The following is a 21164-nucleotide window of genomic DNA, read 5'->3' on the forward strand; positions in this document are numbered from 1 at the left end:
GTGTGGTTAAGGCGTGCAATGCTTTTCACAATTATACAGTCAAAGTATTTGTTTGTTTTTTGCTTGTCTGTCTGTATTTTTTACTGAGTGCATTGAAAAGTAATTGTTTCCAATGTCTGATGGCTTTTTCCACTGTGACCTTCTGGCTTCTCAAGGATATGCATCAAACATTCCTGAAAAAAAGTTATTTTCCATCATTCATTCTCTGCTAAGATTTGAAAAATTACTGTAAAATCAGAGAAGCCTAAAGATTTCTCTGGCTATAAGAAAGTTAGGTTACTCTAATAATTATGTTGAAAAGGGTGGTGGGGATGCAGTCAAAAACATCCCATTACACTTATACAAATTGCCACTAGATGGCAGAATTAACCAGAAATTGTTTTTGTAGAGGATCAAAGTGCACTTTAACGTTTTTGCCTTTGAGTCAGTTTTCACAAACTTTGAGGTTTTTCTGTCTTAATCTTCCTTTTTGTTTTATTAGAGCTATCTGAGCCTATGATAATCTATTTAACTGGACACGAAGCTGTGATGTGATTTTAAATGTTCTGAGCTTCAGTAGTTTTAATCAGTTAATCTACTTTGCTTTTAAACACAAAGGTTGAGCAATGCAGGTTTTTCCCTTTGTAGAGCAGCTATAGACCAATCATGAAGGTTATAGTGCAGACACAAATCAATCAGCCTTTTGCTCTGTTTTTCTCAGTGAACTTGGAGAAAGAGGACATATACTGCAGTAAACATTTAATGTGTGTGCAGCCTTCCAAAATGTGTGACAGGATGAAGAAGAAGAAGAGCATGCATACTTGATCTTGATCTAACCCTTAATCTACATCAGGCCACATCACAGTGGCCCAAGAGCACAAGATTCCTCATTGTTACTGATACAGCCGCTTCTCATTTCGGTTACATTTAATGTGTTTCTAAATCATCTCAACCAGTTTGCTTTTCTTCTGGGCTGTTGAACATTTTTTAAAACCTCTCTATATAAGGATATTATTCTATTTACCCCATTTACATGAGGACCAGAGAGAGAGAGATCATAAGACAGCTTTAACGTGTGGTTTTGTAGAAATATGACTTTGTTTGCTCACATCCCATAATCACAGAATACAGGATTATGCTTTTCAGAAATATCTACATCATATGCTTGTATATACTGTATTTACCTTAATAAAATATATATTTTAACTGAGCACTGATTTTATGAATTAATTAATAATGACTTTGCATAATATTGACTTGAAAATATGTGCTAAAATGCTGTGACATGCAGTTATGTGTTGGCAAAGACACAAAAACGAAATCAGAATGCCTCAGAAGGAGGTTTTACTTTATAATAACAAGTTAAAGTACTATAATAATAATCAGAAAGTCAGTTCTGTGTGCATCAGGGTAGCTTATTAACCAAGCTCCTTCATCTCTTTAAATGGAAAAGCTTTTGGTCCCACATTAATTAGGGATTTTGCAAACTAGGTGTACTTAATAATATAGATTGGGAGTGACTGGAGAACTGTGGGTGTTATCCTGCCAAATGCAGCATGGTGCATTTTAATATGGACCACTATGCCGCACAGGTTTATGTTACATTGCCACATTAATTGTACAAAGCAGTCATCGTCCAATCCTAGTTGTGTGATGAAGTTGTTGTTGGAGCTTGTGATTGTTTTAAAATGTCAATCTCAATAAATTGAAGTTTTATTAGCTAACACCAGGGTTCACTGTTGCTCCAAGCTGCTGTCCAGTGCAGAAAGTACTGCAACTAAAATGTAAATACCACCAGTTTAGGTTAATTACACTCAACCATTTTTTGTTACACTGAACCCGAACCTTATTTTTTGTCAGCCTTACATTTCTTTCATTAGCCTACATTGTTACTGTAAATGCACGATCATCGCTGTTACTCCAAAGTAAAGAATACTTCTACAGTGTATCGCTCGGTGTTGCTTTATTTAATGTATTCATGCAGATCCTGCAAAGCCGTGATGGCCCATGGGAAGGGCAAAAAACTAAACGCAGAAACTAACGTTAGACCCTGAGGGATCCGAGATAATGACCTTGAAAGTAATTCCGATCTTTTCAACGAGTTCTCCTCCAGAGGAACAGAGAAGGATACATTATGCATGCAATCTATTATTAATGGTCTTGAGTCATGTTACGATCAGACATGGGCCCTCAGAAAATAACTGAAAAGTCTGTGCCTCTGGCCGGTTTGTCCTCTAAACACAGTTACATAAAAGCAGTTGCTTTTATATTAAAATATATATTATTCAGTGCAATTTGTGTCTTTTGTCTGACTGGTCATTTTACAGGATGTGCGGTTCAAGAGTTTTGAGGAAGCAAACTTTTATAAGGAGTAGACGACAGAAAGGGGGGAAATGAGCGGAGTACTCCCGTCCTTTACTGTTTGTATTCATATTAACAATCTTTATCAGGAGCTATATCGATGGGTTTTTTTTATTGATCCAATTAAAACGCTTTGCTGATTCTTCCCGAGAGTCCATTGGTTGACAGCTGCGCTCTGTTTTCTCCGGTCCCGCCTCCATCTGTCAGCCTCTGCGCTTGAACGGCACTGTATGACTGTTGATGCACTGTAGGGAGATACTACTCTTAACTTTATGCCTGCATGGACAGTTCCAAAAGAAAACAAAAGAAAAGGGAAAAGAATAAAACATTTCAGTTGACAAGCTCGTGGAAGGCGCTTGTGTATCCACACTGCGTCTTCGTCGGTATTTTCCCCCACTTTTTCCAAGCCCTCTTTTTACAGTATGAAGCGCAGTTATGGCAAGGAGTAGCAAGTCAGTAGCAAGGACCCTGGAGGATTTGACGCTAGACTCGGGTTATGGTGGAGCCGCCGACTCCTTCAGGTCTTCCAGTGCGTCGCTGTGCTGCTCAGAGGCACATGGAGGGAATTATTGGCATTTAACCGACTCGATGCACAGTCGACACAACAGTCTGGACACTGTTAACACGGTCCTGGTCGAAGACGCCGAGATCCTGGAGTGCACCGGGCAATGCGCTAAACTACCCGAGCTTGAGGATGTGCCATGGAGCCTCGGGGAAGTGGCGAGCGCTCTGAGCAAGGACGAGGAGATGAGCCTGCCGACACCACAGCAGGACGTCCTGCACAGGCTTTCGGTTCTGGTCAGCCGGGCCCTGGTCAGGGTCGCCAAGGAGGCGCAGCGCTTGAGTTTGCGCTACGCCAAATGTACCAAATATGAGATCCAAAGTGCCATAAAGATGGTCCTGGCGTGGACCGTGTCGATGAACTGCATCAGCGGGGCCCTCAGTGCATTGTCACTGTACAATATGAGCACAGAGGACGACAAGTTCACCCGCGGCAAGTCGGCGCGATGCGGACTCATCTTTAACGTGGGGAAGTTCTTCAGGTGGATGGTCGACAGCAGGGTAGCAGTCAGGATCCATGAGCACGCGGCGATCTACCTGGCCGCGTGCATGGAAAACCTCTTCCGTGATGTGTACGCGCGGGTGCTGCGCAGTGCGCTGCTGGAGCGGGATAACGGGATCCCCAAGTTTACTGTGGAGATCCTGGAGCAGGCCGTTAACAGTGATGCAGAGATATGGGGCTCTTTGCAACCCTGGCAACACCTGATCTGCGGGAAGAATGCAAATGGTAAGTTAAGGATAAAGCAGGTCAATTTAACAAGAACCCCCTTTCCACTTTGCATTCATACATGTACACATTTTAAATTATGCCACTTGCAGAGTTACTTCTCTCTCCCCACAGCAGGTTTTAAAATCAATAACAGACTGCACAAATGTCAGAACATTGAAGATTTATATAGATAAGTAGGCTGCATTCTCTCAGTTTCACTTTCTGCACGATTCCTGCAGCTCCTGCCTCCTCAAAGAACTGTGAAACTTTAAGTGACAGGAGGAAGGGATTCCTGCAGCTAGAATAGTGCTTTTCAAGAGTACTGGCGCTGCAAGCAATTGAACACTGACCAGTTGGTCTTCGTGTGAAACTGTGATCCCCTTTTGTCCAGATTGCCTCGTTTGTCCTCTGTGCAAAGTTAGACTGGAGCTGCTGTTCTCTCATATACTTCTCATACTGTATGTGGCTGTTTTGTTCAAAATGGGTGAGCACAGCATCCCTGGGTTGAGTTATTCACTCTTTCAGTAAAGGGGGCTCTGCCTGCAGTGATGCTATGCAGAGATGAGTTTCTGTTCTTTTCACCCAGAGCGAGGAATTTTATTTTCTGGGTATAGCAGCTGATTCTATTACAGAGTACCCAGACTTTTCAAGTGTTAATAATACTTTTTGTCTGGTGTCTTTGAAAATATCTGAATTCAATGGACAAGTCTAATAGTATTCTGACTTCACTGCCTTTTAACCAATACATCCGTAACCACTCTAAGACATTCTTGCCCCTGTTTTGATGGATGTTGTAAAAGCGCTGCTGTGACTCCTCTTGCAACAGGTTTACGTAATAAAAAAGGCCCTGGGGACGTATGTGCTGTTGTGCATTATGCAGAGTGATGCAAATAAAACTGAGTTATAGAAAGAGAGGGAGAATGAGAGACAGAGAGACAAAGTTAGAAAGACTGTGACTGTATTGATGAATCACCCACAGAAGAGAATAGTACTTCATTTTTACTGTGCCTTTTGTTTTAAGTGCATGTCAGTCGGTTTGCAATTTTCTTGCTTATTTGTTCACAGTGGTACAGGATTGTAGTTATTTAGTGAGACTCGTTTAGAGACAGGTGACAAATTACTAGAAAAACAAAGTACCTTAGTATGGTGTAAGGCCACCATGTGCCACAAGAACAGCTGTACCTGGTTCTCCAGTTTTCTTGGAACTCTGCTTTAGGACTGAAACATCATTCTTCCAGCATTCCCTAATTTGGTATTTTGATTATCTAACTTGTTTAGAATCTTCCATAAATGTTCAATTGTATGGTTATGAGGTGACTGCAAAGGCCATAGCAAACAATCCACATTTTCATACTCATCAAACCATTTGATGACCCTATGTGATCTATGGATGGGGCGCTATCATCCTGGAAAAGAGCGCTCACCTTAAAGATAATTTTCGGTGTAGGGGTCAAGCATTCAGGCCTACCACAAACGCTCTCACTCACTTGTCAAGAACACAATGAAAATAATTCATCTGGATGTAGCCACATCTCTGTAGACCAGTGCCTAAGCTTTTTTTTGCACCACTGAACTGTCAAATGTGCATTCATCTTTGTAATGAGGGGTTTATACACTGCAACCCATCTAATATCCCTCTCTATGTAATTGTCAGGGCTGTTCTTGCTGACAGTCTGATCACGTCCTGCAAACATATTCTCAGTCACCTGAGGAACAGATCTTCTGCTTTCATTCTGCTACACATCACACTCACACAATCATCATGTTTATCACATATGTTCTATGTTCAACACTGATTACTGATGTCTTTCTGATAGTTGTAATGCAGACTGAATTTCTTAATGAAACTCTACTCAGTTGGATATTCTTTGTGACTCCTGCCATCTGTGCCCCCTCTTTAAGTCCCTTAGTTTTTTTTTCTTATGCTATCTTGACACAGAATCAGAATCACTTGAGCATGCTCAGCAGTTTTATACATGCTACATTGCATGATTGGATGATAATTGTTTAATTGTACCATGTAGTGCACCTGTGTGGAAGCATCTGCATTTTTGCTGTGTTTATCTACTCATTTATAAAAGCTTTTTTGCATAGCATGTGCATTTATTTGTAGTGATTGCAACACACACTGAATCTACACATGCAACAATGCCAGAATCGCCACATACAATTAAAAGTAGCACAATAGAACGTCAGAGCTTAGAGTATGAAGACACAATGCACAGTACTAAATATCAGGATTCACTCAGAAGGCACACTCAGGCCACTTGGCATGCGGTGAGGCTCCAGCTGTGGAAGAGGTGTGATGAGTGCTGACTGGTGTATCTGATTAGTGAATTGGATAAGATGCAAATAAAATATCTTGAGCATATGGAATATTGACATAAAGCTCAAGGCTAGGAAAATAACGTAGCGAATGAAATCATGCAATACCGTGTAATATAGCATTTTCTTAAAGGGTTAGGTAGTAATTATTGAACCACTAGCATAAAAATAAACATCAAAACACTAAAAATCAGTATTTTAGATATGAATGTTTGAAAAGGTTTACAGCTTTACAGAGCTTATTGGTTCACCTATCTGTATTAGTGCATTTTTTGTCAGTTTTCAAATACTTTTAGCCTAGCACCTCAGCAGATACATGTTAGTGGCAAGCTAATGAACACAGTGAATCATTTAACAGCTACACAGAGGAAAAAACAATCTATAGCTTAATGAATCTTTAGAGGCAAAAGCAGTCTTAAAAGGAAAGTAAGAGTAGACCTACAATGAGGAGGTGGCAGGAAATTTGACTCCAAAATGAAGACATATTTCTGTATCTACATGATAGGAACTTGCTAGCAAACAGTTGCCTAAGAGGTGATAATATAACAGAGTTCAAAAGCTCATCCCTTACCACATTTTCTGTTCTAATGGCAAGATCTCTAAACCTTAAAGCACCCTACAGAGACAGAGAAAGCTGAAACACAACATCATTTGTTTTCTTCCTACTAAAACCAAACAGCCATCCAGTCTGAAGGTGGTTTGACCTTACCAGAGTCGCTGCCTGCCAAACTGAACTTCTATATCGCTCTATCCATTCTCTCTGTCTTACTCAGCCAAGTGGGAGTAATTTAGGTGATTTATCCATATTATGCTAAAGCTAGTGACCCAGCTTTGTGAAGAGGACTTTATGAATATCTTGAGCCAAAGCTTATTTCTGTTTCTTTGTTGTCACAAATTCAATAAGGTGTTTTTCTTGTTTTAAGATTTAGGTTCAAATACCTTAATGATTTGCAAAGTCATTTTTAGAAGGGGGCTTCAGTTTCCCAGCAGCTTATAAAAGCTACACAGTTTGCTTTCTTGCAGCCAGATATATTAAAGGCCTGCTTGAAATCTATATAGTCAGTTTTAAACTTTATCTAAAATACATATATATATATTTGGGGGGGAAAAATTCCCAGCACGCCCCTGCGGGCGGTTTATCCTTCAAGCTCAGGTCCTCTACCAGGGGCCTGGGAGCTTGAGGGTCCTGCGCAGTATCTTAACTGTTCCTAGGACTGCGCTCTTCTGGACAGAGGTCTCCGATGTTGTTCCTGGGATCGGTTGGAGCCACTCGCCTAGCGTGGGAGTCACTGCACCTAGTGCTTCGATTACCACTGGGACCACTGTTACCTTCACCTTCCACATCTTCTCGAGCTCTTCTCTGAGCCCTTGGTATTTCTCAAGCTTCTCGTGTTCTTTCTTTCTGATGTTGCTGTTATTCTGAACCACTACATCGATCACTACGGCCGTCTTCTTCTGTTTGTCTATCACCACTATGTCCGGTTGGTTAGCCACCACCGGTTTGTCCGTCTGTATCTGGAAGTCCCACAGGATCTTAGCTCGGTCATTCTTCACCACCCTTGAGGGCATCTCCCATTTTGACCTCGGGACTTCCAGGAACAGCTAAGATACTGAGCGGGACCCTCAAGCTCTCAGGCCCAGGCCTCTGATAGCGAACCCAAACATATATACCCGTATTTTCACAACCATAAGGCGCACTTAAAAGTCTTAGATTTTCTTCAAAAAGTGCGGCGCGCCCTATAGCGCAGTGCGCCCTGTGTGTTGTAAGGAGGACGTAGTAGAGAACACCACGAGAACGCTAAAGGGTGAAGTGTGTGCGTTGACTTTATTGCACATACCTGTATAAAAGAACAGGTATGTGCGTTATGCAGGACATCGTTGTTTTAACAACCCTGAAAATGGCAAAGAGACACGCTTACGAAGCACAGTTTAAACTGAAGGCCATCAGCTACGCGGAGGAACATGGAAATCGAGCAGCGGCGAGAGAATTTAAGATTAACGAATCGATGGTTCGCAAGTGGAGGAAGCTGGAAAACAAGCTCCGGCAGGTCAAGAAGACGCAGCTGAGTTTCCGCGGACATAAGGCGATCATCGAGCAAAGAACGAGCGGGAGAAGCGTTTCGACGGTCACCATTCGGCTAAAAGCAGTTTCACTTTCACTTTTTATGAAACGGTGCCATTTTTCCCTCCGGACCAGGACTACGGTAGCGCAGCAACTTCCAGCGGATTATAAGGAAAAGCTGGCCATCTTCCGCTCCTACTGCAGCAAACACATCCAGCGATGGATGACCGATGGAGACCACAGTTTAACCAAGAGTGGAAACCAGCGCCGGGCGAGTTACGCCACAATTTGCCAATGGATTGTAGATGCTTGGGCTAACATGTCTGCTGGCACTGTTGTTCGAGCTTTCGCAAAAGCCGGCATCATTTCCGAGGAGCCGCACGGCACGGAAAGTGACTCTGACAGTGAAGAAAGTGAACTTGGCATGTTTGATGAAGATTTAGCGCAGCTGTTCAATTCAGACACAGAGGATGAGGACTTCGATGGGTTTGATTGATGATAAAAATGTGAGTACCAAACTTTGTTTTGCTCCTGCTTTATTTTTAAATACGCACACTTGTATGCTTGTGTGTTGTTGATGATGACGATTACTGGTAATAAAAATGTGAGTAAGGTACCGAACTCAGGTTTGCTCCCGCTTTATTTTTAAATACGCATACGGTACTTGTATGCGCCCTATGATCCAGTGCGCCTTATGTGTGTGTTAAATACAGTAATGGCACACATAACTGAGACTGCGCCTTTTAGCACAGTGCGTCTTATGGTCGTGAAAATACGATATATATATATATATATATATATATATATATATATATATATATATATATATATATATATATATCTCGAGATCTCAGGGCCTCCTCTCACCATGTGTGACTGTGTGTTATTTGCATTTGCAGGTGGGTGTTGGGTTTCCCTCCTTCAGCTGTGGTATCTTGTCAGAACAGGAAACTATTCTATATGGTGGGATATTTCTTATGGCTCCCGCTAGAGCTAGGACACAGTGATTCTTTGATTACCTTAATGACGTGTGCATGTCAGAAAATGTCTAGTGGAACGTGATATCCACCACGCAGGGATATCTTCCACCCTGGGGACCAGTTTGTAACCACACTTTATGTGTGAAATGACTTTCAAGTCTGGGCAAATCTCATTTGGTTTTTCAAAGGAAAGTTTCACCCTAAAGACATTTAAATAGTTGTTGTTAGTGCACTTTGATATACTTGATCTGCTTTATTTGTATATTGGTGGCATTTCTCTTACCCTTACTCAAATAATTATTAATGGCATACAAATTGGACCGAGTATTCATAACCTCATGGCTAAATAGCAACCATTTACAGCTGCTATATTCAGCTTTTTATGTTTGAAAGGGGCTACTCTTTACTGTGTGTATATAAATGTCTTTAAGATCATTTCTTTGGTTTAATGGGTGGCAACTGTCAATGTTGTGGAAATAGAGTAGTCGAGCAATTACAGCCGAGAATGAAACAGATTTTGGTGCAAAGCAGAATACAATGCAAGAGTACTGTGCTTATTTTATAGATTTCCAGTAGCCCGACTCCAAAAACGGCAATCAGTGATAACATTAGGGGTGTTGTCTTACAGCTGAATCTACTTTATAAGCATGATTATGTAATTGATTAATAACAAACAGACCTTTTATACATTCAGCTAATGATTACTTAATGATCTTAACAGATGGAAAAAGACAGAACATCTTCTTATGGTTAGTATATAGAGTAACCAGAGATGCAAAATGATGTAACATTGGATTTATCAACAGAAATTCAATGCAGCAACACCTTGCATCTTTGTGGAAGTGTTGCCAAGTGCTTGGGAAATACAACACTCTCGAGAGGTAATTTGAGATCTTTTAAACAACAGGCGTGCTGCTCTGTGGTATTGTTCTGCATGCATCCTTACTTTTTCTTCCATGATTAAAAAACAAAAAAAACCAAAAACCTTTGTACTAACCAATGCACACTGTTTTTAACCAGACCAAAAATAATACAACTTTCTCAGTAGGGCATACTGGAAAAATGTGTGAAATCACCAACTGAAAAGACAAATACAGAAAAAAGGGTTGTACAAAAAAAGTAAATTACAGCACTGAAGCACACCCATTGGAGAGCATTCTGCCATTACAGTGTGAAGTGCATAACAGAGGTGGGGGTTTCCTTTTAAAGTCTTAACAGCAGACCCTTCACTTAACATTTAACATTTACATTTACAAAATTTTGGTCATCATGCGAGACAAGCAGCTATCCAGTCGCTGAGTCTACAGTATGTGTGCTGTTGTAACAAGAATGCTTTACTGCTGTACGTTCAGATGTTTTAATTACGTTGGATCTCATCGCTGAAGTGCAAGAGCACTGGTCCAGCTACATTCCAGGTTTTTTGTTTCTTATTCACTTGCTGGTGTAGTTGTGCAAGGCTGGTGCCTGGTACACATGTGTGTGTGGCGAAGGCAGGGAGACAGGAATGACTGCGGTTAGCAGCCGTACCACTCTGTACTGGTGGAGACCAGTCCCAATTATGTCTGGAAGAAAGATATAATATATCTGTACTAGGGAAACCCTGACACAGCAGCATAGACTTGGTCATGTAAGGCAGCAACAGACACTGGCGAGTATTGAAACACACGCTCAAAGAGCCACACATGGCCAGGGGTAGATCTGGTTTTAATTGTAAGTTTTTAGGAGGGAATGAGGAATGCTGATGTGACATGGTGTCTGGCACAATGAGGGGGAGCTTCAGCCAAGTTAGCTTCAGTTGATTAAGAGGAGACAAGTGATAAAATGTAGTTAATTCTGTACCCAGCTGGCGGTGCCTGCAATGGGCTGTGCATCATTTTTTTTGTTCTTTAGCAGCCATCCTTTTTTCTTATGCACTTCACTGGATTGTATAAACTTTCCATTGTGTGTGTGTGTGTGTGTGTGTGTGTGTGTGTGTGTGTGTGTGTGTGTGTGTGTGTGTGTGCGTACATACGTGTGTTGGTGCATTCGGCTAGTGAGCTGCCATGAAACTGCAGTCACTGCACACTGAAAAGGAGACACAAAAAATAATCGTAATACTGTTAATGTTGTCCCCTATGACTTTTCAATGATGAATTGATGAAACTGCGTCTTGTTATTGTTATTTTTTCTGAAGAACAAGAGCAGGACAAAACAATACAATCGCCTCCAAAATAATCAATATTTATGAAAAATCACTTCATGGGTAAAACCCCCTGAACCACTGAGTGATGAAATTTAAGAAAACACTACTGGAGCTGCGGCAGCATTGACTAATTTAGCTCATTTTTATGCTTGACCTTTCCTACCAAAAAGAGATTTACTCCATTACAGCCCTGGCAGTGTTAACCCAGAAAGTGTGCACTTATTGCTATAAACTCACTCAGCATAATGTTTTTAGTTTCATGTTTACTGCCCGTGGAAGAGCTTTGCTATTTTTTTCATGCCAGGATGACAATATCAAGGGAGCTTTAGCCGTTTTATTTCTGTCTTTGGGGTAAATTTGTTTCCCTCTGGACCAAATTGTCTGAGTGTTTTTTAGTAGGTTTTCCCAAAGCACAGATGGAAAGTTTACCTTTTGCAGTGTAGACACTAAAAATATGCCACTGCTGTGCAAGAATAGTTTGATAATTACTCTGCATCCAGTAAATCTGTGGCTAAGAATGAATTGTTCAAGATGTCGACTTTGGAAGAAAAGCAATGAGAGAGGAAGCGGCACAGATGGCAAGGATCAAAACAGGAAAATCCATAAGAGAAGCTGTGGGTGACAGATGAGACCTATACAAGCAATGTCTCCTGCTTATTATAGCAGGAAGAAAAGTCTGCGCAAACAAGTACCAGCAAGTGGATTAGCTAAGGTGAAGCATCAGTATCTATTACATTTTTTTGCAGCTCTGAATTCCTTTTGTTGTATAGAGGGAAATGATCCTATTTAAGTAACATCCAGTGTGGCTGGAAAATATGAAGAAAATACTGGTAAACAAGCTTTGAACTTGTTTTTCCTCTTTGATGTGAGCCGAGCAAAACTCGAAGAAATTGTCTTGTCACTGGTAGAAAAAGTGATTTGTGTGTTAAAGACAGCTGCATGTCAGGACATACCGGATTCACAGTTGGTGAACTGTGAACCAAATTCCAAGATATTTACATAAACAGATTCATGCATGCATCTCACACACACAAATACACACATACAACACTTCCATCGTCTCCCATCAGATAAATGCTGCAATCAGCAGAGCGTGCTTTCGGCTAACACAATGCGCCATCCCGTGTTGTGAGCAGCACCAGTAACAAGCTTCGCTGTGCTAATACATTTAGGCCCGTATCATCTAACCTGTTGTTGTTTGATCACAGTAAGACAACAATGAGAGGCAGCAAATGTTGCAGATCATTTCATTGCGAGAAATCCATTTGCAGTGACAGTTAGCTTCCTCTAGATGGGTCTGGTTAATGTTTAGCTGATAATATTAAAGAAGTTTATTTGCTCAGAGGACCTAGTGACACCTGTTTAACAAATGTTTAGATGATTCCTTTGATTTAAACGCTCACACTTAGAGAGAAACACCCAGTTTTTCTACTACCTCCCCCACTCATGAAACTTTGTGTTGTTTCCCACTGAATGTCAGAACTGTAAATAAAGACTTCTTGATGCATGCTCAATCATCCAGGTAAGTAAATCTCCAAAAGTTGATTCTGTTCATCTGGACGTAGTGTTTTGTGGGCTGGTTTCAGTCATTATGCAAATGTACTGTTTATATTCTTGTCTTATATATATATATATATATATAACAACAGGGCGAAGGCGCTGCTCTTGTGGCGACCTGCAGCAGGTGTTTATTGGCGTTTTCTTTCTCTTTTTCTTTTTAACTTTGTTTTAACTCTGTTCTTAACCGTGGTTTTAACTTTTTGCCGAGATGGAGATCTTCTACACCTTAGTTTTATTGTTGTTGGCGATATTCACCTGGAGTCATTCACTCTCACTGACAATCACTTATACACGCGAAGAACTACTTGGATTACGGTGGTCCTGTTTGTCTATCTACGACTCTTCTAATGCTCGGACAGATGTGATTCTTGGTGAGGATTTATTTTCCCGGTCAAAGACTAATTTTGGAAAGCCCCGCCGCTTGAGAAAACGCGGAAAGAAAGGCGGCGTGCGTCAGCGTGTAAGAAAACTTCGGAGGAAGAATCGTGTTCCTCTGCCTTCTATGATTCTGGCCAATGTCCAATCTCTTAGGAACAAAACGGATGAATTACAAGGAAATGTGCTTCATCTACGGGAATACAGGGAGGCTTGTCTGATGGTGCTTACCGAGACGTGGCTGACCGATATGGACAGTGACACTTCACTGCGAATCAGCGGCTTTGGGACCCCTGTCAGATTGGATCGGAACTGTGGAGTAACACGCAAATCTCACGGAGGAGGGGTTTGTTTATATATCAACCAGGGCTGGTGTAATAATTTTACTGTGCGGGAGCGGTTGTGTCTTCCTGACATCGAGCTCCTTTCAGTATCTGTCAGGCCTTTTTACTTACCGAGGGAGTTCCCTCAAATTTTTGTCACTGTTGTTTACATTCATCCTAAGGCTGACGTTAAAGTTGCTGCCGATGCCATTTTTAAAGTGGTACGCAATCTGCAGACTCTCTCACCGGATGCTCCTAATTTTATTCTTGGTGATTTTAACAATTGTAATCTTAAGAAATCACTGAACAATTTCTTTCAATATGTCACTTGTCCTACAAGGAATAACAAAACGCTGGATTTGTGTTATGGACCAATTAAGGCGGCATATAAGTCTGTGGCTGGACCTGCGCTAGGTTCTTCGGATCACAATGTTATTCACCTCCTCCCTGCTTACAGAAGTGAAGCGGACTAATGTCTGGACAAAAGACAGTTGTGTAGCCCTTCAGGGGTGTTTTGATTGCACTGACTGGTCCTTGTTTCAAGAGAGCACTTCTGATTTGGATGAACTCACTGATGTGGTGTGTAGCTACATCTCTTTTTGCAGACTCTGTGGTTCCAGTCAGAGAATTTAAGACTTTCCCTAATAACAAACCGTGGCTCTCTAAAGATATTAAGGATCTGATTCTTAAAAGGAAAATTGCTTTTAACAAGGGAGACGTTCCCACTATGAGAATATTGAGGAAGGAGGTGAGGGCTGCAATAAAGATCGCCAAGATGAGGTACAGAAATAAGATTGAGGCAGAACTCAGCAGTAACAACCTCAAAAGAGCTTGGCTTGGTATGAAAACAATGGCAGGGCTACACACGAAAGGTAAAACTAGCATTACTGGCTCTGACTTCTTTAGTGATGAAGACATTTGAGAAGATAATTAAGAAGGAGATTTTAATGCAGGTTGAACACCATCTTGACCCCTTCCAGTTCGCCTATAGAGCAGGGAGAGGTGTGGAGGATGCTGTTGTCACACTCCTGCATCTCTTGTATAAGCATCTTGAGGCCCCCCACACCCATGCAAGATTATTATTTGCTGACTTTTCATCTGCATTTAATACAATTCAACCCCTCTTACTTGCTGACAGGCTTTACAATCATTTCAAGCTTGACACTAGTCTGGTCGGCTGGGTGACAGACTTTCTGATCAATAGGTCACAATGTGTGAGGGTGAATCATGTATTTTCTGATGTGCTCTCCTCCTGTACTGGATCACCCCAGGGTTGCTGCCTCTCTCCCCTTCTGTTCATTCTGTACACGAATGAGTGTCGCAGCAATTTCACAAACAGACACATCCTGAAGTTTGCTGACGACACAGTAATCGTCAGTCTTCTAGTGGGGATGAGTCAGGCCATGGACAGGTTGTAGATGATTTTGTGAATTGGTGTGATGAGTCCTTCCTTTCACTTAATGTGTCAAAAACTAAAGACATGATTATTGATTTTAGGAAGTCCTCTTATAGCTCATCACCCACTATCATTAAAACTGCCGATATTGGGATCGTTGAGAGTTATAAATATCTAGGTGTGGTACTTGACCATAAACTGTGTTTTGAATCTCATGCTGATGCCACTACTAAAAAAGTTCAACAAAGACTGTTCTTTTTAAGAAAAATGAGATGTTGTCCTTGTTTTATAGAAGTTTTATCGAATCTGTGATGTCTTTTTGTATCGCTGCCTGGTTTGGTAACCTGACGGTGAAGAATAAGAATCGGTTGGGACTTCTGGTAAAAACTGCTAGCAAAATTTCAGGGCGCTGGCAAGATGGACTTTTGGCCATTTACAATAGAAATGTGCTTAGAAAGGCTCATTCTATTATTAATTGTGTGAACCATCCACTTCACAGTGAGTTTGAGTTGTTGCCTTCCGGTCGCCGTTTTAGAGTACCTCTGAGGAGGACTAAAAGACTCCAGGTCTCTTTTATCCCTACTGCGTCTCGTCTCCTTAATGGCAAATAATTGTCCTTGAACTTTCTATCATTATGTGGTGGGGCGTGGTTTGCGGTGCCGTGCGGACGCACCTGCACGGCATCCGCAATCACGCCCGCCGTGTTAAAACACGGGGATTCAGGGGTTGGTGGGTGTGTGGTGTGACGTGAATTAAAATAAAGTTGGTTCTGAACGTTGCTCCGTGGTCCCGCCGTGCCTTATTCACGCCACATTGGTGCCGAAACCCAGGAGGCGGCACGGCGGGTCCGTATCGGAGCCAGGGAATGGAGGAGCTGGCCCGGAGGGTGGCCGAAATGGCGGCCGCCCAGCGGGAGCAGGCGGCGGAGGTGCGTCGCCAGCAGGAAGAGCTGCAGGACCGGTCCGAGCGCCACCTGGAAAGAATTGGGGAGCTGGTGGCGCTGCTCTGGGCCTGGGCGCCACCCCCACAAGTGTGTCCCGAGGACAGTGAAGCGGTGGAGGAGCCGTGTGGGGCACCTCGGCAGCCGGAGGTGGTGGACGAGTCACGCGGGGGTCCGAGCCTGCCGGAGGAGGAGGAGCAGCCGGGTGAAGGGCTGCTCCTGCCGGGAGCGGTGGAGGAGCCGCTCCAATCGGAGGCGGAGGACGAGGCGGGCGAGGGTCTACACCTGCCGGAGGAAGAGGAGTCGCTCCACCCAGAGGTGGACGAGGGGCTGTGCCTGCTGGAGGCGCAGTGCGGGGAGCCGCTCCAAACGGGAGTGGCGGAGGCGGTGGCGGAGCAGCCGTGCGAGGAGACGGAGGTCCCTGCTCCAGAGCAGCCTGCGCAGCCGGAGTTGGAGGCAGAGGAGCGGGACAGCCCCGCTAAGCCGGGGGTCGGCGGGCTGGCTAGTCCAGCCTCGCTGCCACCAGTCGATTCTGCGCGCCTGACGTCTGCCCAGCCGCCTGTGTACAGGAGCTCACGGCCATGCCTGTGGGGCCGTGTCCGCTTGCTACGCGGCCGACCTCCGGACCAGCTTCGCCGTTGCCGCTGGATGCGCGGGCGGCCACCAGAATGGACGCTTCCCCGTCGCTTGGGCTGGGGCGCCGATGTTTTGGGCCGAGTCTCGCCCCAGTTCGCGGGGGGGGGGGAGTAGGTTCGGCCAGATTGCTCCCCGGCCTCAATCGGGCGATGGGGGTATGTGGTGGGGCGTGGTTTGCGGTGCCGTGCGGACGCACCTGCACGGCATCCGCAATCACGCCCGCCGTGTTAAAACACGGGGATTCAGGGGTTGGTGGGTGTGTGGTGTGACGTGAATTAAAATAAAGTTGGTTCTGAACGTTGCTCCGTGGTCCCGCCGTGCCTTATTCACGCCACGCATTATTATTGTTATTATTATTTTATAGTATTGTTCTGTTTATTTTTATCCTCCTGCTGCTAAACTAATTTCCCCTTGAGGGACAATAAAGAAATTGAATTGAATAAGATTGGGGAAACCTAGAGACCCGGTGCACCTAAACGCGTAGTGAGGGTGTGCTGGGAACGCCTAGCAGAGGCCCCAGTCTGTGAGATCAGAGTTGAGCAGAGCTTCAACAGCATTCCAAGGGAGACTGGGGACATTGAGTTCGAATGGACCATGTTCAGCATTTCCATTGCTGAAGCTGCTGCATTGAGCTGCGGCTGCAAGGTGGTTGGTGCCTGTTGTGGTGGTAATCCCCAAACCAAATGGTGGACACCAGAGGTGAAGGGAGCCACCAGGCTGAAGAAGTCCTATCGGGCCTGGTTAGCCTGTGGGATTTTGGAAGCAGCTGACAGGTACCGACAGGCCAAGCGGAATGCGGCTCAGGCAGTGGCTGAAGCAAAAACTCGGGTGTGGGAGGAGTTCGGAGAGGCCATGGAAAAAGACTTTCGGACTACCTCGAAGAGATTCTGGCAAACCGTCAGGTGTCACCTGAGTAGAGCCACTGCTCCTCCACATCGAAAGGAGCCAGCTGAGGTGGTTCGGGCATCTGACAAAGATGCCACCTGGGTGAGGTTTTCCGGGCATGTCCCACTGGGAGGAGGCCCCGGGGCAGACCCAGGACACGCTGGAGAGATTATATCTCTCGGCTGGCCTGGGAATGCCTTGGTGTTTCCCCGGATAAGCTAGAGGAGGTGGCTGGGGAGAGGGAGGTCTGGGCTTCTCTGCTTAGGCTGCTGCTCCTGCGACCTGGCCCCGGATAAAGCGGAAGAAGATGGATGGATGGATGGAAACCTGCAGTCAGCTGAGACTGAAGAAGTCACTTGGATGAGTGACGAAACATTTCTCCCATAAAACGCTACGTCCAAATGAACAGAATCAACTTTTGGAGATGTAAATAAAGACGGAAAAAAAATGTGACTTGTGTTTATTCTCTTTTGTCTTGGAAGTTAGATGAAAAATATCCAAGTTCATATACCTTTTGCAGGGTAAATGTAAAGGCACAGCTTGTGGACTGGAAGCGTCACATAATAATAGAAAAGGAAAGGAGCTTTGCCTGCCTGTCTAAGGAAACCACATTCACATATTATCAATTTTACAGCTTGCTTAGTAACAAAAACTGTGTTATTGTAGGATCTACCTTATTATATAAAGCACCTTAAGGCCACTGTTGTTGTGATTTGGTGCATATAAATAACGTTGAATTGAACTGAATGGAAGAAAATAGGTTGGCTGTGTTTTTACTTATGCTAGACATTGCTTAGTTGCAGTCAAAACAAACAAATGAACAAACATAAGACCACTTGTATCCTTTCAGAAATAATTATCTTATTGTATCCCCCAAAGTTGTCAGTGTCCTGAACATTTACTAGGGATTAGTCATAGTGGACACACTTTTGCGGTGACTGAGTCATTAGGGTGAAACTGAGTTTGAATTTCTGAATTAACATACTAACAGTATTCTGACCTTTGATCAAGAAACTAAGCTGCAAAGTTGGAAATTTTCCACTCCTGTGAAAGAGGAAATACATAGGACGCTACATGTTAGCAACACTGATGCTTGTTTTTATTTACACTTTTTCATATACAGAATTTTTAGCTTACGTTTTGATGTGACAGAACCAATTACTCATTCAAAGTTACATTGAATGTAAAAGCACTGGATACAACTCAACAAGCCTTTATCTGAACTGCAAGATTTGTTATGTAATATTTGAGGCCAAAGGGTCATATTGGATTATACTTTTTTCCCTTTGATATCCATTTCTGTAACTTGGGTCTGTATTGACTGATGCTGAAAATTCATTTTGATTCAGTACGTCACATGCACACTCTGCTGGGTTAAACACTTTAAATACTGTAAACAGGTTCCACACTGATTTGCACCAGTTGTTGTGTAAGAACATAACTTTGCATGCTGATAGTAGTTTGGTATCAAAATGCAGTGGGACCCTTAAAATCGGAGAAAACAACCAAACGTGATTACATCAACCTCAAAATGTCCACTTTCAATCAATCTGCTTCACTGGCAGTACTTGTAAATCAGTAACCGTTTTTCTAGCATTTCTTAGACTTAAACTCTGCAATCACCTGCATGGGTCTTAATTCAGTTCAATTCAATTTTATTTATATAGCACCAAATTACAACAACAGTCATCTGAAGGCGGTTTATATTATAAGGTAGAGACCTACAATAATGGAGAGAAAAACCCAACAATCAAGATGTCTATGTTCTAATCTTATATGGAGAGATTAGGTAGAAATGTAACTTTCTGGGGAAATAACACACTGGAGTATAGGTTTGCAACAAAACATCGTCTCAGCTTTGAAGCATGGTAGAGGGAGCGTAATGTTTTGTGGCTCTCTTGTTCAACAGTGCCTTCCAATTATTGGAGTAACTAGGAATTCCAACCAAATCAATTTTACTCAGAGGTTAAACAAAATGGCAAGACAATAATTAAAAGCACAGAAGTAAGTCAACAACAGAATTAATGATAGTTTGATGTTGTGGAATAATCTGATCTTAATGCAGTTAATGGCCTGAAGAACTCTTTAACCAAGGTGTTTATTGTCCTTGACGATATATTTCCCTTCTGCTGTTATTTTTCTTTGTATGTACTGACTCTATTGTACTTTTTAGTCATTTTTTAATGAAGTGTGTACAGTTGTCTTTGAACATTGAATTGACTACAAGAGAGCTACATATTGGGGCTTAGTAGTCCTCAAACAGGCAGTAGATTTGCTGATACAGTACCGATTCTTTCTGCAGGACCAGTATCCTATTACCACCCATTTGAGCTCATACCATTGACCTTCAGAGTATGCGTGTGTCACTGCATATACCGTCAATGTATACCTGTTTGCACAAAGTGAATGCACTGTTTCTCATTCTGTTTTTCTCTGTGAAATTGCCTCAATCATAGTATGTTGCATAAGCGATATATCCAGCTGATTTTCCTAGGCCTAATCAAGATGTGAATGAACTGATGTCTTCTACTTGTCTGTCCTCACTTATTTCTCTGTCTTTTATCCTTTTGTCTCATTTATGCTGCTGCCCGATTTTTGCTTCTTCAATTTCCCCTGTCTGTTTCAGTCCGGCTTTCTCATTCAGTGCAGAGTGTGTGTGATAACAAATCACACAAACTCTGCCACTGCCTAGAAGGAGAACTGGTGCCGAGCTGAGGTAACCTTGTCCCGTCCTACATATCTGGCAGGGCTCTTATAGTTCTGTCAATGTAGACATGGAAGGCCCCATTGGGGAGCCCGGGGTGAGCACACGCTACACATGCAGACATATGTGTCTGAACCGTGACAGATCTCCTCCAAATTGAACCGCAGTCTGTAACTATAGTCTGTACTGTGGAGTGGAGTGGATGGTGGCATGTGTTGGTGATGTAAGCGAATTGGAAAAGTGTCAGACATCAACAACAAAATAAGCTCCACACATACAACACCAAACAGTTGGTTTTTGCTCGAAATGTGTTGAACATCTTTTTAGTCCTTCAGTCCAGCTGAATGAGTTTGCTCAACCCCCGACTGAACCAGCAACATGTGGTACAGATTACCACAGGAGAAGGTACATGTCGATTTTGCTCATGACATTTTTTATTACTAACATATGCTGGTTCCTGCTTTACTCCCACAGCATTGTCAAAGCGGATCAGAGACTGGCAGAACAACCGCAGTGAAAAGACAGATGCCAACAGTGACTGTAATGTCTACTCTTTTCTGAAAAAAAGAAAGAAAGAAACACTGAAACACCACACTGTACCTTTTGTTATTGCCGGCATTAGCGGTGAACAGTACCTAAACCCACATGATAAATATAACCGGGCACTAATGTGTCTAAGTCAGAGTTCTGCGTATTGTAATCATCATTCCTCTAACTTTCCTGTGGATAAATTATTTTCATTGCCATGTTGTGCTCTGCTAAACCCACTTTGTCCTATTTTCAAAAACTTTAGAGAAATTGGTAATTAATGACACACTTATGTGATGGCTACACATGAAGAAGATCTTTCAGAAATCTCTGTGGCAAATGGATTTAGACAAAGACTTAAAGTAAAATACTGCGAAAGAGTTAAATATCCTTTTTTAACCCCTTTTTGACAGCCTCTTTGCAGTTCAGCTTTATGTCTTCATAGTGCAACATAAGACAGCTTGTGTTTATACACTCACCAAATTATTATCTTTTACAATACGCACTCACGTGAGAAACTATAATTATGTCTTTGGGTTAGAGTCAGTTTAAAGCAGCTGTTGATTGTGTCGTTTAATACTGCCTACTTCCCAATTAAGGAGTTCAGTGTAATAGAATTTATTGTGAACTTATCGACAAAGTGTAGAAACACTTTCAG

At 42.8% G+C, this 21164-nt stretch overlaps 1 protein-coding gene across 1 annotated transcript in view; it reads left to right on the top strand.

Annotated features, from left to right (window-relative positions):
* Positions 1-1979: 1979 nt before the first annotated feature.
* btbd11b (BTB (POZ) domain containing 11b) overlaps positions 1980-21164 on the top strand; it is a 65687-nt gene continuing 46502 nt past the window's right edge. The window contains exon 1 of the mRNA XM_080861113.1: positions 1980-3628. Coding sequence (XP_080717239.1) covers positions 2776-3628 — 853 coding nt within the window. The 5' untranslated portion in view covers positions 1980-2775. The remainder of the gene's footprint in view (positions 3629-21164) is intronic.

Source organism: Rhamphochromis sp. 'chilingali' (genome assembly GCF_963969265.1).
Source record: "Rhamphochromis sp. 'chilingali' genome assembly, chromosome: 2".
NCBI classification, from domain to species: domain Eukaryota; kingdom Metazoa; phylum Chordata; class Actinopteri; order Cichliformes; family Cichlidae; genus Rhamphochromis; species Rhamphochromis sp. 'chilingali'.